Source organism: Giraffa tippelskirchi, chromosome 2, assembly GCF_054371585.1.
Source record: "Giraffa tippelskirchi isolate mGirTip1 chromosome 2, T2T-mGirTip1v1.2.pri, whole genome shotgun sequence".
In the NCBI taxonomy this organism is placed as follows: Eukaryota; Metazoa; Chordata; class Mammalia; order Artiodactyla; family Giraffidae; genus Giraffa; species Giraffa tippelskirchi.
Genome location: NC_137276.1, coordinates 39,508,774 through 39,525,939, shown reverse-complemented (window position 1 = coordinate 39,525,939; position 17,166 = coordinate 39,508,774). Strand labels below are relative to the sequence as shown.

The 17,166-nt window shown below is 35.9% G+C and overlaps 2 protein-coding genes across 35 annotated transcripts in view; one reads left to right on the top strand and one right to left on the bottom strand.

The window, feature by feature from the left end:
* The window catches only part of RNLS (renalase, FAD dependent amine oxidase), a 269,408-nt gene extending 268,648 nt beyond the window's left edge, over nt 1-760 (bottom strand). For 4 of the 5 annotated variants that reach the window (XR_014072988.1, XR_014072984.1, XM_081556428.1 and 1 more), the window contains exon 1: nt 541-760. Coding sequence is in view for 1 of the 5 variants with exons in the window: in XM_081556416.1 (XP_081412542.1) it covers nt 541-658 (118 nt within the window). In the remaining 4 variants the exon portion in view is untranslated. The other variant, XM_081556437.1, reaches the window with a different exon arrangement.
* A 5,226-nt stretch (nt 761-5,986) lies between these two features.
* LIPJ (lipase family member J) overlaps nt 5,987-17,166 on the top strand; it is a 58,691-nt gene continuing 47,511 nt past the window's right edge. For 4 of the 30 annotated variants that reach the window (XM_081556528.1, XM_081556539.1, XM_081556520.1 and 1 more), the window contains exons 1-5: nt 5,987-6,054; nt 6,414-6,462; nt 13,242-13,327; nt 16,182-16,293; nt 17,036-17,156. In XM_081556528.1, the coding sequence (XP_081412654.1) occupies nt 6,451-6,462; nt 13,242-13,327; nt 16,182-16,293; nt 17,036-17,156 (331 nt within the window). In that variant the 5' untranslated portion in view covers nt 5,987-6,054; nt 6,414-6,450. Of the gene's footprint in view, nt 6,145-6,413; nt 6,463-7,377; nt 7,427-9,806; nt 9,860-13,197; nt 13,328-15,526; nt 15,600-16,181; nt 16,294-17,035; nt 17,157-17,166 lie in introns of those variants that run through there. The other 26 variants (XR_014073032.1, XM_081556588.1, XM_081556548.1 and 23 more) reach the window with 16 other exon arrangements.

Sequence of the window (17,166 nt, the reverse complement as noted above, 5' to 3'; positions counted from 1 at the left end):
CGAATGAATGAACAGACCAAAGAAAACAAAATAATGAATGAAATGTCAGAATCAACGAATGCTTTCCCTCTTGCTGTCAGGTTTCAGGAGAGGGACAGGATTCTCTCAAGTAGATAGATCTTCGGAAAGTCGTGGTCAATGGGCACTGAAGGATTCTCATGATCTAAAGAAAGCTGCCAGGGTACTGAGCAGCCAAGAAAAAAAAATCACTTCTTGGCGACAGCGGTAGGCCCAAGCTTTGCAAACTCCAGTCAGGATGCCTCCCAGGCCGCTCAGGCCTCCAAGTGAAGTGCTCGGGTATCCTGCCCTTCCCCCCGACCCCGCCCCGCCTCAGCCAGACCTCCCGGCCCGGGTCGCCGCCCCAACTCGCGCCCACTCCTCGGGCCTTCCCGGGCGCCGGAAGTCTCCGATCACGTGATCAGGCGCCCGCCGACCGGCTGGGTGTTCCCCGCGGCCTTACTCAGAGAAGGCCCAGGCCACCTTAGAAGCCAGCGTGCCCGCCGGCTTCCTTTCCGTGGCTTCCGTCCGGAAACGACCCACCTGAGTCCCCGGCCTTGTCCCACACAGCGAGGCGCAGAGGACTGGACGCCTCCCTCCTCAGCAGCGCCGCGCACAAGCTTCCCGTCAGTCCGGCGCCCACGATCAGCACCCGTGCCATGGCCCGCTGTCTCCGCGCCCGGGTGGCCGGCCTGCAGTCGGTGGAACCGCCGCCACAGCCCCGCCGGCCAGAGCTGTCGGCTTCGTGCTCCCGGCCCAACTCGGCCCCTGAGCAGTTCCCTGGTCGGCCTGCAGGGGGCGGAGAGGAGGCGACTCGGGCTAAGAGAATGATGAGCACTGAAGACCAGCAAATCTTGGCCTTCCTCTTGGTTTGAGAGCCAGGAGCTGGCTTCAAGGATCCTCTGGCGCCATCCGATAAGCTGTGATTTCCAACCTGCCTCTCGCCCCCAAACATGTAAATCATATTGGTTAGAGCGTGAGACCCCGCCTCGCCACAGTGCTGGTGTTGACTATTGCGGAGACCCAACCCAAAGTTAACTACTGGGGTAACTGTGCCTTGTTGGAACCTTGGCTTCTTAATAGTCTTAAGTCTGAAAGGAACACAGCAGTGATGCTAGAGCCAGCTTTCTTCAAGTACCTTAGTAGTTACTATTCACATAACAGAAAAAGAATTTGGGAGAGATTTTGCTCAAACTAACCCTCGGGCTTTGTGTAAATGATAAACTTTTTGAACCTCAATTTCTCCACCTGTAAAAGGGGGTCAGAAAATTCTGTATTCCAGATTATTGACAGTTAAAGATATTTGGTTCACCAGAGAATTTTAGGTCAATCTTCTCGTAAGTAAATATTAAATTTTATGACAAAACACATTCCAATTACTGTAAAAGATGTGCGGATGAGCAAGACAAGGATTCACGCCCTTACCACTAGTTTTTTGTTTGTTTGCTTTCTAACGTTGTCCTGGAAATTCTCAAGGAAACAGTAATAAGCAAGGATAAGACTGAACCATTTCAGTTACCCTGAATTGCAGATAAATTATTACCTGGACACTAGAGAAACTTGTTATAAGAAAATTGATAGTGATAGTCTGTTGTGGTCCTTTAATGGACCGGAACTTGGGGGTACAGAGTCGACCGATAAGAAAAGAAGGAAGAAAAGAGGCTGATATTCCCTGGTTTACACAGTATGCCAATATAACTCTAGGACAAAGAGCTAGCACCGTCTACGTAGGCTCAGGGCGCCCTCACGAAGAGGTCTTGAAAGCCTGGGCAAATAAGTAGACACGGTGGACACCTGTGCTCCGTGGAAGCAGCCTGAAACGGAGAGAGGGAGAGAGCAAGAGAGCGAGAGAAAATGAGGAAAGACACAGTGACCAGTGCTCTGGTGGAACAAAGGCATATATTCAACATATTGTGGGCATATATATACTCTCCTACCAGATAGCCCTTTTTAGCAAAGATAGGGATCAAAAATCTAACAAGTCATCTAGAAAGCCAGAGGCTAGAATTATTCTCTAGAGAGGGGGTTGTAAAAGTAACTTTACATATTAGAAAGGAGGAGACTTGTAAATGGCTGTTGTTCACCTGTATGGAATTTCCATACGAATGAGATACATGAATTTCTATTATCCCCGAGAGGGGGCTTGCCAGCTCTCTGGCACCTGTATTCAGGTGCTGTTAAGGAACATAGAATTCATGCAAGACTGAAAACAGCACACAGGAAGCCTCCTGTTAAATGTATCCTGACAATAGTCAATTATAATGAAAACATTAAAAATTAGAAGTTTTACTGTATGTACACATGAGGGAGAAATTACCAGGCTTCAAGTTGGTGATAGATCAATATTACATATATCTAATAAAAGATAAAGATAAAATATCTAATAAAAGATAATCGAACTATACTTTAGATAGTAACCCCTAACTGGTCCTATCATTTGCAAATATTTTGTCCCACTCAATACACTGTCTTTTAATTTTAATAATCATTTCATTTGCTGTGCAAATCTTATAAGTTCAGTTTAGTTTCATGGTTTATTTTTGCATGTGTTTCATTTGCCTTAGGAGACAAGTCCAAAAAAAAATATTGCTTACATTTATATCAAAGAATGGTCTGCCTGTATTCTCTTCTATGAGTTTTATGGTTTCAGATCTTACATTTAGATCTTTAAATAATTTTGAGTTTATTCTTGTATAAAGTGTGAGGAAATGTTCTAATCTCATTCCTTTACATGTAGCTGTCCAGTTTCCCAGCACTGAGACTCTTTTTTTTCCCACTGTATAGTCTTACATCTTTGTTATAGATTTATCGACCTTAAGTGTGTGGATTTAGTTCCTGGCTCTCTATTCTGTTCCATTGATCTATGTGTCTGTTTTTGTGACAATACCAGTATTTTGATTTCAAGACTTTTTCATATAGTCTGAAGTCTGAGAAGGTGATACCTCTAGCTTTTTTCTTTTTTCTCAAGATTGCTTTGGAAATTCGGGGTCTTTTGCAGTTCTGTACAAATTTTCCGATTATTCTAGTTAGTGAACAACGTCCTGGTTATTATGATAGATATTTCATTAAATCTATAGATTGCTTTGGATAGTATGGTTATTTTAACAATATTAATTTGTCCAATTTATGAACACAGAATATCTTTCCATTTTTTTGTATCATCTACAAATTTCCTTTATCCATGTTTTATAGTTTTCAAAGTATAGGTCTTTAACCTCCTTGATTAAGTTTATTCCGAAGTATTTTATTAACACAGTTTTAAACGAGCTTGTTTGCTTGCTTTCTCTTTCTGGTAGTTCATTATTAGTGTACAGCAAACTAACAGATTTCTGTATATTAATCTTGTATCCTGCAACCTTACTGAATTCATTTTTTAGTTCTAATAGCTTTTGGGTGGAGACTTCAGAGTTCTCTATTTAGAGTATCATGTCATCTGCAAGTAGTGTCATTTTTGCCCTTGTTGTTTTTGTTGTTTAGTCACTAAGTTGTGTCTCTTTGTGACCCCACAGACTGTAGCCTGCCAGGATCCTCTGTCCATGGAATTTTCCAGGCAAGAATACTGGGTTGCCATTTCCTACTCCAGGGGAACTTCCTCCCCTAGGGATCGAACCTGCATCTTCTGAATTTCCTGCATTGCAGGCAGATTCTTTACTGCTGAGCCACTGAGGAAGCCCCATTTTTGCCCTGCCCTTCCTTTAATTTGAATAGCTTTAATTTCTGTTTGTTATCTGATTGCCATGGCTAGAACTTCTAGTACCTTTTATTTATAAGTGGTACAAGTGGGCATCCTTGTCTTGTTCCCAGTTTTAAAGGAAACGATTCCTGCTTTTCAGCATTGAGGTGATATTAGCTGTGATTGTATCATACATGGCCTTAACTATGCTGAGATATGTTCCCTCTGTACAATTTGATGAGAGTTTTTTTTTTTTTAATCATGAATGGATGTTGAATTTTGTCAAATGCTTTTCCTGATCGTGTGATTTTTATCCTTTTTATTATTGTGGTGTATCACATTGATTGATTTGCAGATATTGAACCATCCTTGCATCATTTTACATATGTAAATATAGACACTAAATTCGAGTGAATTTTTCCTAGGTTAAGCAGTATCTTGAGGAATCAATGCAGGTCCTCATGATCTGTTGAATACGTTCTTCTCTTTCCTGTTATCTCCTCCTGTTACCTCATTTCTGTTAATAGTCTAGTCACCTTGCAAAATCAGACTTGAAACCTCATAGTCTTCTTCAATATATCTATTCTCTTTTGTCATCCTTGATATCTATTAGTCTTCTGGTCTTTTTTACCTCTTCTCCTCTGTCTCTTAAATCCAATCCCACTTCATTGTACCTCAGAAAAGTACAAATTCCATTTCTACCAGCAATATTCTACAGTGCCTATTTTACTGCATTCTTGTCAAGTGTGGACATTGAGCATTTTGGAAGGTGATCATTGCCAGATTAATCCATTACTTAAGTTCAAATAGTCATTAGTTCTAAATTTAATTATTATAGTAGCTTTCTAACTGACCTCTCTGCTCCTAATCTCTGTTCTGCACCAAGTTTCTAGATTGGTCACTGCCATTCTCAAATAACTTTTAGTAATTCTCAGTCTCATACAGACTAAAGTTCAACTACTTGGTATAAAAATATTCAGTCACTACTATATATAAAATAGATAACTAAGAAAAACCTGCTTGTATAACTCAGGGACCTCTACTCAATACTGTGAAATGCCCTATATGGGAAAAGAATCTTAAAAAAAAAAGAGCAGATATAGGTATATACATAACTTATTCACTTTGCTGTACACCTAAAACTAATACAACATTGTAAATCAACTATGCGCCAATAATTGTTTTTTAACAAGTATTCAGTGATATTTCTCAAGTCTATGTTTATATCTTATCTTGATAGTCTTTATATGTCTTGTACTACTAAGTTGGGGCTACCCTGATGGCTCAGACAGTAAAGAATCTGAGTGCAATGTGGAAGACCCAGGTTTGATCCCTGGGTCGGGGAGACCCCCTGGATAAGGGAATGGCTACCCACTCCAGTATTCTTGCCTGGAGTATTCCATGGACAGAGGAACCTGGCAAGCTGCAGTTCATATCACAAAGAGCTGGATACTGAGCTATTAACACTTTCACTTTCACAACCAAGTTGTGTTATTTTAGTTCCCGTGAACATATCCTCAGATTTTCCACTTACCTGTGGAAGTGGGAAACATTTGCTTATGTTTTTCTTGAGTATAAGGTATACTTTTTGACCTGTGTTGCCAGTAGTTGCGAATTTGTATTAATTCTTCACTCTCTTTTTCTTTTCTCCTATGATCAACAATATCCTTTTTAAAAAGTTATCCAAAATTTGGGAATGCTATGACCATTCAGTAGAAGTAGCCATGGTGGCTTGTGATTTCTTATCACTTTTAGTCTTCAGGGAGTGATAGAGCAACCCTCCCCACCTACACTCCTAACCTCCAAAATGGATTATATTAATTCAGAGCTATAACTATAAGGATGTGTGGGTGCCTGGTTGGGTACTAGCACTGGTGTATCTCTCTGAGAGAGGTGTGAATGACTCAGTGACCTAGAGAAGGTAGTATTGTAAAACAGCTGGGACAGATGTGCTTACATTTACTCTTCCTATTCACCTTGGCATTTTGCCTTCACTTCTTCCCAATTTTCTGCAAGGCTGGCTCCTCTTAATCATTCAAGTCCAGCTTAAAAGTTATGTAAAAGAGGTCTTCCCCAACTACTTGACCTAAAATAGCCACCCAGTGACCCTCTTTGCCATTAACCTATTTTCTTAATATCACTTGATTACCTTTAGAAGTGAACTTGCTTTTTACTTGTTTAACTATTTATTGTTTATTTAGTTTAGTTTTTCTCTCACTAGAATTTAAGCACTAAGAGGACAGAAACATCGTCATGTTCAATACAGTATCTTTGGCAACTGAAATCCAAATTAGAATTCTCAGAGACTGAGAGTTCACTAACTCTTTGCCTAGACGATATCCAAGACTTTTGAGGATAATACTTAAAAGAAGATAAGCTGAACAGTAATTCAGTGGGGTGATATCAATATTGAACATATTTTCTCAGAGTTCTTTTCTATGATATAATATTACTATAATGATATAAAATACAATGTCAGTGAACAAAGAATATCTGATAATGTGATTCACAGCACCTTCTGTCCTTATTTATTTCATTGATAATTTACATAATCATTAATGGCATATCTAACAGTATTTAGATGGCGTAAAATCAAGATGAATAGCCCCATGGAGCTATTTTATCTTGTTCTTAATTTAATTTTTTATTGAAGTATGGCTAATGCACAACACTGTGTTAGTTTCAAGTGTGTAGTAAAGTATGTGTATATATGTGAACTTCACTCTTATACCTGCTTTTGCAGCATCCTATAGATTTTGGAAAATTTTGTTTCCATTTTGATGTGTCTTGAGGTATTTTCTTATTTCCTCTTTGAATTCATTTTTTAAATAGCTTGCTGTTTAGTCTCCATGTGTTTGTTCTTTTCCTGGTTTTCTTTCTGTAGTTGATTTCTAATTTCATACAATTGTGGTAAAAAAAAATACAGTTTCTACAAATGTTATTATTTTATTGTTATTTGTATTGTTTTCATTGACTTTATTTGGCATGATTATTTTGAAATTTATGTTGTCAAATGTGTCAGTTCATTTCTTTTTATGGATAAATAGTATTTCTTTATATGACTATATCACAGTATGTTTATCTGTTCACCTGATGAACATTTGGGTTGTTTCTAGTTTTTTACTATGAAAAATAAAGCTGCTATGAACATTTTACAGGTCTTTATATGAATACTGGCTTTCATTTATCTTGGGTAAATATCTTGGAGTGGAATAATCTGATTATATGGTAGATGTGTGTTCAACTTTGAAAGGAACTATCAAGTAAAACTGTTTCCCAAAATGGCTTTACCATTTTACATTCTAACAGAACTATTTGAAGATTCCAGTTATTCCCCATCCTTAGTATCATTCAATATGATCAATCCTTTCAACTTTAGCCATTCTAATAAGTGTGTGATGGCATTTCAGTAAGGTTTTAATTTTAATTTCTCCAGTGATGTTTGATGTTGACCATCTTTTCATGTGATCATTTGCCATTCACATATCTACTTTTGTGAAGTCTCTGTTCAAAGTTTCTACCTATTAAATAAATTGGGTAGTTTATTTTCTTATCACTGAATTTACAGAGTTTATTATATATTTTGGATACAAATAAAATGTGTGACAGGCAAATGCTTTCTTCCTGTCTATGACTTATATTCATTATATTATCAGCATCTTTCCAAGTGCAGATGTCCTTAATTTATCCATTTTTAACTTATACAGTTTCTACTTTTTGTCTTCTATCAAAGAAATACTGGATTTATACCTTAAGGTAATGAAGACTTTTCTCTTACATTTTCTTCCAGAAGTTTTATAGTGTTATTCAGTTCAGTTCAGTCCCTCAATCGTGTCCAGCTCTGCGACCCCATGGACTACAGCATGCCAGATTCCCTGTCCATCACCAACTCCCAGAGCCTACTCAAACTCATGTCCATTGCATTGGTGATGCCATCCAACCATCTCATCCTCTGTCGTCCCCTTTTTCCTCCCACCTTCAATCCTTCCCAGCATCAGGGTCTTTTCCAAAGAGTCGGTTCTTCACACCAGGTGGCCAAAGTACAGCTTCAGCATCAGTCCTTCCAATGAATATTCACGACTGATTTCCTTTAAGATGGACTGGTTGGATCTCCTTGCAGTCCAAGGGACTCTCAAGAGTCTTCTCCAACACCACAGTTCAAAAGCATCAAGTCTTCGATGCTCAGCATTCTTTATAGTCCAACTCTCATCCATACATGACCACTGGAAAAACCATAGCTTTGACTAGACGGACTTTTGTTAGTAAAGTAATGTCTCTGCTTTTTAATATGCTGTCTAGGTTTGTCATAGCTTTTCTTCCAAGGAGCAAGTGTCTTTTAATTTCATGGCTGTAGTCACCATCTGTAGTGATTTTGGAGCCCCCCAAAATAAAGTGTCTCACTGTTTCCACTGTTTCCCCATCTATTTCCCATGAAGTGATGGGACCAGATGCCATGATCTTAGTTTTCTGAATGTTGAGCTTTAAGCCAACTTTTTCAGTCTCCTCTTTTGGCTTCATCAAGAGGCTCTTTAGTTCTTCTCTCTCTGCCATAAGGGTGGTGTCATCGGCACACCTGAGGTTACTGATATTTCTCTCGGCAATCTTGATTCCAGTTTGTGCTTCATCCAGTCTGGCATTTCTCCTGATGTACTCTGCATGTAAGTTAAATAAGCAGGGTGACAATATACAGCCTTGACATACTCCTTTCTCTATTTGGATCCAGTCTGTTGTTCCATGTCCAGTTCTAACTGTTGCTTCCATACCTGCATACAGATTTCTCAGGAGGCAGGTCAGGTGGTCTGGTATTCCCATCTCTTGAAGAATATTCCACAGTTTGCTGTGGTCCACATGATCAAAGGCTTTGGCATAGTCAATAAAGCAAAAGTAGATGTTTTCTGGAACTCTCTTGCTTTTTTGATGATCCAGCAGATGTTGACAGTTTGATCTCTGGTTGCTCTGCCTTTTCTAAATCCAGCTTGAACATCTGGAAGTACATGGTTCATGTACTGTTGAAGCCTGGCTTGAAGAATTTTGAGCATTACTTTACTAGCATGTTAGATGAGTGCAATTGTGCTGTAGTTTGAACATTCTTTGGCATTGCCTTTCTTTGGGATTGGAATGAAAACTGACCATTTCCAGTCCTGTGGCCACTGCTGAGTTTTCCAGATTTGTAGGTCTATGGTCATTTTTAAGTTAATTTTTGTATTTGATGTTAGATATTGGTCAAAGTTCATACCTTTGCATATGAATATTTGTTTCAGCACTGTGTGTTTTAGACTGAATTGCCTTTGCTTCTTTCTTGAGAATTAATCGACCATGTAAATATAGATCCATCCTAAACTCTGTTCTCATCCAGTTATCTATCTTGTTCTGCCAGTGCCACACTCTCTTGATACCTTTAGCCTTACAATAAATAAGTCTTGAATTTGGTTATGGTGAATATTCCTATTGTGTTCTTTTTCAAAATTATTTTGACTCTTTGAGGTTCTCACCATTTCCATATACTGTCTAAAAAGAGCTTAATTTCTGTGAAAATGCCTGAGATTTTAATAAGAATTGTGTTGTTCAGCCCTTCTAAATCCTTATTGATTTTCTATATATGTGCCCTATCAGTTATAAATTAACATCTCTAACTGTAAATGAGGATATAAATACATAAGTCTTTCTCCTTACAGCTTTATCAGGTCTGGCTTTTTGACTCCTGACTCTCTTTTTAGAGAGAGATGGATATAAATATGTAGATTGATAAACTGTTGCTGAATTGATCTGTTTATCATTTTGAAATTGTACCATTTATCACTGGTTATATTTTCCTTTAAAATCTATACTGTCTGATATTAATATAGCTTTCTTTTGATTAGTATTAGTTTGTTATGTTATTTTCCCTCTTTTCAGTTTTACTATAGTTATACTTCTATCTTTAAAGCAAATTTCTTGAGGGTAGCCTTCCTTTTGATCCAATCTGACAATATCTTTTAATTGGGCTTTTAGATTTATACCTAAGTAGCCATTTATGAAGGAGAGGAAAATGCTATTATAATTGGGATTTTTAAAATTTCAAATTCCAAGTGTTTATTGCTGACTCTTCTATATTATCTTTTATCTTTAATCCTTTAAAAATCACTTATTTTTTTAGGAAATTTTTAAAGTATACATAGATTCTTTGGGATTTTCTACATAGATAATCAGGTATGCCTTTAATTTTTTTTTTCTTGCTTAATTGCACTGGCTAGGATTTTAAGTACAATGTTGAATAGAAGTGGAGAGAAAGGACCTCTTTTCTTGCTCCTAATTCTTATCAAGAAAGCATTCAATCTTTCACCAAGTACGATCGGAACTGTAGACTTTTCATAAATGGGCTTTATTAGTTTAAGGAAGTTTCTTTCTATATATAATTCATTGAGAAGTTTTATGACTAAATGATTAACTTAGTCAAACACTTTTTTGCATCTTCTGAGGTTTTTGTTTTTTTTTTCAGTTTAGCCTGTTAATATGGTAAATGACACTAATTGATGTTTGAATGTAGAATCAGTCTTTTGTTTGTGAGATGAACCCCACTAGACTGAGATGTATTTTTTCAGTATATTTCTGGATTTATTTTGATAATATTTTGATGAGAGTCTTGGAATCTGTATTTATGAGGGAAATTGGTCTATAGTTTTCTTCTTTCATAATGTGACCTTATACAATTAATTGGGAAGGAAATCAACTATACACCAATAAAATGTTTTTTAAATTAATTGGAAAGGATACCCTTCTCTTCTATTTTCTGGAAGAGATTGTAAAGATTTTTTTTTTTAATATTTGGTGAAATTTGGCAGTGAAACTATCTGACCTGGATTTTTCTTTTTCAGAAAGTTTTTATGCTATACATTTAACTTAAAAAACAGATACCAGAATATTCAGGTTATCACTTTTTTTGTGGGGGTGAGTTTTGACATTAATAGTTTCTCTTTTTAAAGAATTATTGTATTTCATTTACGTTTTCAAGTTTATGGGCATAGAGTTAAGTAGTCCCTTATTATAATTAATTTTAATATCTGTGGGATCAGTAGCACAGTTTTTTTTTCTTCATTCCTGATATGGGTATTTTACATTTTTTTTTTTTTTCTTGGTCATCCTGACTAAAAGTTTTTTTTGACCATTTCAAAGAATCAGGTTTTGGTTCATTGATTTCCTCTATTTGTCTTTCATTTCTTTTCTTTGATTTCTTGCCAATCTTTATTATTCCTTTCCTTCTATTTATTTCAATTTTAGTTTGCTTTTTTTCCCTCTAGCTTTTTAAGGTAAAAACTTCAATTACTTGTTTTTCTTACCTTTCTTATTTTCTCACATAAGTAGTTATTGCTATAAATTTCCTTCTAAGTATTGCTTAGCTGCACCACACAAATTTTGATATTGTTGTATTTTCATTTTCAGTTAGTTAAAGTATTTTTATAGTTTTATTTATTTCTTTTTGGCTATACTGTGTCTTTGTTGCTGTGCAGGCTTTTCTCTAGTTGTGGCGAGTGTGTGTGGAGGGGTACTCTGAGTTGCAGTGCATAAGCTTCTCATTGCAGTGATTTCTCTTGTTGTAGACAGAGTGGGCTTCAGTAGTTGCAGCACATGGGTTCAGTAGTTGCAATTCCTGGGCTCTAGAGCACAGGCTCAATAATTGTGGTACAAGGCCACAAGGTTGCTATATGGCATGTGGGATCTTCCCAGACCAGGGATCAAACCTGTGTCTCCTGCATTGGCAAGCGGATTCTTTATCATTGAGCCACCAGGGAAGCCTCTTAAATATTTTTAAAAGTCCCTTTTCTTTAACCTATGGGTTACTTAGAAATGTATTGTTTAATTGCCAAGTATTTGGGTACTTTCTGGATAACTTTTATTATTGACTGCTATTTTAATTTTGTTATGGCCCAAGAAGTTTGTATGAATTGTATTCCTTTAAATTTAAATCTTTCCTACTGGCCACAATCTCTATGAATGTGTTTTTGTATGTTTGAGAAAAATGTGTATTATGTTATGGTTGTATAGAATGTTTTATAAATGTCAATTAAATCAAGTGGTTGCTAGGTATTGTCCAGGTCATCTATATTTTTACTGATTTTCTGTCTACTCATTCTATCAAATACTGAAAAGTAAGGGTTGAATTTTCCAAATATAGTGGTAAATTTGTCTATTTCTCCTTTTAGTCTATTAATGCTTGCTTACATCTATTTAAGAGTCTGTTTTTTGGTGCAGAGGCTGCCCACATGGCTAAGTGGTAAAGAATCTGCCTGCAATGCAGGAGGCATGAAAGACACAGGTTTGATCCCTGGGTCAGAAAGATCCCCTGGAGTAGGAAATGGCAACTCGCTCCAGTATTCTTGCCTGGAAAATCCCATGGACAGAGGAGCCTGGTGGGCTACAGTCCACAGGACCACAAAGAGTCAGAGGGGACTAAGTGGACACTGAGCTGTTTGGTGCATACACATTTCGGATTGTTATGTCTTCTTGGAGAACTGATTCCATATTGTTATATAATCTTGCTTTTTATCTATATTTCTTATTCTGAGTCTACTGTAATTGAAATCAACATAGTTAGTCCAGCTTTCTTTTGGTATATCTTGCTTTACTCTTCAACCTGTCTATTGAAAATAATAATCTGTATTTAATGCAGATTTCTTATAGGCCTCCCTTGTGGTTCAGCTAGTAAAGAATCCACCTGCAATGCGGGAGACCTGGGTTTGATCCCTGGGTTGGGAAGATCCCCTGGAGAAGGGAAAAGCTATCCACTCCAGTATTCTGGCCTGGAGAATTCCATGGACGAGTCCATGGGGTCGCAAAGAGTCAGACACGACTGAGTGGCTGTCACTTTCACTTTCACAAATGGTTATTATATTGTTGATTAAAATCTACCATGTTACTACTGTGTTTATTTGTTCTTCATTTATTTTTTAGAAAATCTTTTACTTCTTAAGGTCTAACTGAGCATTTATCATTAACCCGTTTTACCTTCTTTATTGACTTACTGTTTGTACTTCTTAAAAGTTTTTTGATTTTCTTGAGTTTACAACATATATTTTTAAATAATCTAAGCCAAACTTCAATGTTATTCTTCCTATCATATATTTCAGGGAAAGAAATGAGCACTTGCTTATGTTTTCCATAGGGAAAAATCTTCAAAACCCAACAATAATGATATGACAGTCGCTTCTATATTTGAACTGTTTTACACCATTCATAGACTGCATGTTGACTACTCATTACTGTTATTACAGTGACTGCCAGTTAGAAGAACAGAAATCTATTTTAACACTTTAAGGGAGTTAGAATTATGTCTTAATAATTCTGACTAAAAAAAAAAAACTGCACTAGTGGGAAACTACCACTAACAACCTCTGTGGATATTTTTGTGAATGTATTTAGAGTAGCATATGGGAAAGTGACTTGAAAAGCTACTTAGCATTTATTAGTATCAACAGTGTTCTTTAAAAATTTTTTGTAGTTTCTGTTGCCAATTTATATAATGCCAGGTTTGATTTTGCACTGAAATTAAGTGTTCTCATTTTTTTTTTTTCAGTTTATCTATGATTATATTTAGCAACCTTTGCCAAAAGGAGCACAATATGTGACTGACTACTTTCAAGACACATATATTAGGCACCTAAAATCAAGAAGAGCAATGAGGTATGGCATAATGTTTTTTATTGTTGTGGGTTGTATCTAAAGTCAAACTAATGATTTTAATAGCAGAAACTGAAGAAAATTGATCCTCAAATCAACTTTTAGAAAATTATATTTAGTTACAGATGGGTGCTATTAATAATGCAGCTTTTTGGTTTAATTTTGTTTAAGTGCTTTTGCTAACTGTGTTATAATCTTTAAAAATCATTATGTAAGATACTGGCTACCTTGAATTTTATTACTCTTGCACAAAGCTCAATTTTCTGTCACGCTTCCATCTTTAAAATCATCTTTTAAAAGTTTGCTTCTACTCTAAGCAAAGCACCAGTTCATGACATAGTATTTCACCAACCAGCCAACACAGATGAAAAATTATGGTTAATGACTAAAGTTGAGGTGATAGTAATTACTAGATTAGATACTAGGTGTTACAGGTAAAGTGATATTTTAGTAACAACATCTAACTCTATGGTATCTGTATAAATTTAATAAATAGTGGTCCACTGTATTCAAATGATCATTTTAAAACATAAGCATTTAAAAAATCATTGATATCTTTAAAAACTCCTTCATACTAAGCCTTTAAAAATTGGTGTGCCTTTTACAACTAAAAAATTTCTATTTGAGAGCTAAATTTTTTATCAGACATTTAATGTGTTTAGATTCCATAAAATTTATACTTAAAAGAGTAGTTTCAAGTACCCAAATTGTTCTGAATATATTTTAAAGTCTCAGTAACTGAATTGACTATCAATAAGTAATTTTTCTTATATATTTTCACCTACTTTGACAAAATTATTTCCAATATTTTTAGATGGATTGATTTAACTTTCAAACAGAATACCAGTATAAAAATTGCATAGGTCCAAAGTATATTTGAAAACTCATGTTAACTTAGTAACATCAATATCAAATCCAATTTGAGATGAAAAGCAACTCAGAATTTATCAGTATCAACAAAGTAGTCTTTGAATTTTTTGTTGTTGCCTTATATAACACTGTTTACATAACACTTTGTATAACACTGTTGTGACTGCAAATGTTATAACTTTTTTTCTAATGCACTTAAATTAGCAGGTTTCTCTCTCTTTGGTAAAAAGTTTGGTAATAATGTTTTAAAATTTGCTTTTTGCCTTCAGTGAAAAGCACAGATATTATACCAAATATAATGCAAACCTCTGGACCAAAGGTGAGATGTTCAGTCTCCATAAATCAAAGCTTTAAATTAAAAGAAACTTTAAGTAATAAATACAGTTTCAATTTCATATCCACCTAATTTGTACCAAGTTATTAAATATTGCCTGGAGACTAGCTTAACAAATATATAATATATAGCAATTATTTGCATGCAAATTATTTTCCTGAATTTCTAGTGTTTTGTTTGTTCTCTTAAGGTGGTCTAATATGTATTAAATGTTAGTTATATGATTAGTATTATATTACAGTTCAGTTGCTCAGTCTTGTCAAACTCTTTGTGGCTCCATGGACTGGAGCACGCCAGGCTTCCCTGTCCATCACCAACCCTTGGAGCTTGCTCAAACTCATGTCCATCCCGTCAGTGATGCCATCCAACCATCTCATCCACTGTCTTCCCCTTCTCCTCCTGCCTTCAATCTTTCCCAGCATCAGGGTCTTTTCCAGTGAATCAGTTCTTCGCATCAGGTGGCCAAAGTACTGGAGTTTCAGCTTTAGCATCAGTCCTTCCAATAAATAATTAGGACTGATTTTCTTTAGGATTGACTGGTTTGATCTCCTTGCAATCCAAGGGAGTTTCAAGAGTCTTCTCCAACACTACAGTTCAAAAGCTTTCTTTGTGGTCCAACTCTCACATCCATACTTGACTACTGGAAAAACCATAGCTTTGACTAAATGAACCTTTGTCGACAAAGTAATGTCTCTGCTTTTTAATATGCTGTCTAGGTTGGTCATAGCTTTTCTTCCAAGGAGAAACCATCTTTTAATTTCATGGCTGCGGTCACCCTCTGCAATAATTTTGGAGCCCAAGAAAATAAAGTATTATATTAAAAAAGCATCATGTCACATTTATCAAATTTAAGTTTTATAACAAACCTGAGAAGTAGGCATTATTTACACTTTTTAAGTAGGAAAACATGGTCAGAGAGGGTAAGTAACTTGCTTTCAGTCACACAGTTTACAAGTTGTGAAGTTGGGAGTTTTACAAATGCCTCATAATATCCTTTCAGGTACAGTGTCTGGCTCATTTTACAAGGCTCATGAAATTGGTAAATCAAGGTCTGGGCAGAAAATCTGGATGGTGAGCTCTGCGATTCTCTGGTTTCTCAGTTTTCTAGAAATGATTTACGTATCCTGGCTTTCCAGAATTTGGTTACTCAAACTCAAAGTCATGTTTCTGTAAACAAAATAAAATCCAAATCCTGAGAGGCTGAATGTAAGCTATGCAGGCTTCCTAATCTTCACATTAGTCCCCTTTCCCTCTCCCAAACCCAAAAACCTTTAAACATATTTTAAATAAATAATAGTCTGCTAAGAGTATTATTATATCAGTTATATCAATTATATTAGTTAACCTGCAGTATATAGTAAAACTCTTAAAACTGAGCTAAGCAATACTATTAAGAAGACTTTAATGAGGGAATTTGTGCTGCAGAATGGAGTAGTTGGAAAAGCATGGATTTTGGAGTTAAGCAGGCCTGAATCTGAACCGTGATTGCCAGTTATACATTGTATATCCTTAGACAGGTTTATTTAATTTTTCAGAGCCTCTGTTTTGTCATCTGGAAATGGTAATATTCCCTACCTCACAGAATTATTTAAGCAGTCAAATGGTATTAATTGCTGCAATTTTAATATTATTAAAATATCTTTTTATGTGTAGATTCCAAATGTGGTACCTTTTCAAGGTGGTGTCTTTCATCCTAATTCTTGGAACTACTCACGGTGCCTTTAGAAAACAAAGATCTGTGAACCCTGAAGCAAGTATGAATATTGTAAGTTGCTAGGACATAAATGCTAAGCTGATAGAGTAACAGGGAATGCTACTCTTCATTGAGGGGTTTTATTTGAATAGATCTACAGTCAGTTTATATCTCTGCATTCATGTATTTTGGAATATGGGTCAACTAATATTCCTCATCTGCTATCCTATAGCTTACAGTTTCCCTTTCTACTTTATTCTGTGTCTGAAATTAAAATATGCATAAGCATATCATTTCTCTATTCTATATTTGCATTTACATAACAAATTCCATATATGTGTATATTGTTAGCTATATTTATAGACAAACAAACACTTGTGGGTAAACATATTTTAAAATCGTGTATTGGTATGTAGGTAAAACTATGATTAGTAGTCAGAAAAAAAAATAATGGGTTAGTTCTTGAGATATCTCCTTGAATGCAAGGGTTTTAATTTTTTGTTGTTGTTTTATTTATCTATGAATCCCTGGTATGTAAGCCTGATGCTTAGTAGATGTTCTATAAATATTTATTACTGAATTAATCAGTGAATTAGTGAAAATAAAAAATACATAGGCTTAAGATTGAGAATACAAAGATTCATTATTACATTAATGTGTGTTTGTGTGTGTGTGTTAGTCATGTCCTACTCTTTGTGACCCCATGGATTATAGCCCGTCAGGCTCCTCTGTCCATGGGATTAGGTTAGATTAATTAGGTTACATTAATTCACTAACAGTCTTATTCTAAAAGGTTTGATTTTTCCTTATCTAGAGTCAAATTATTTCCTACTGGGGCTACCCAGATGAAGAGTATGATATTACAACTGAAGATGGTTATATCCTTGGCCTTTATAGAATTCCCTATGGGAAGACAAACAGTGAAAACAATTCAGGTAACGCTCA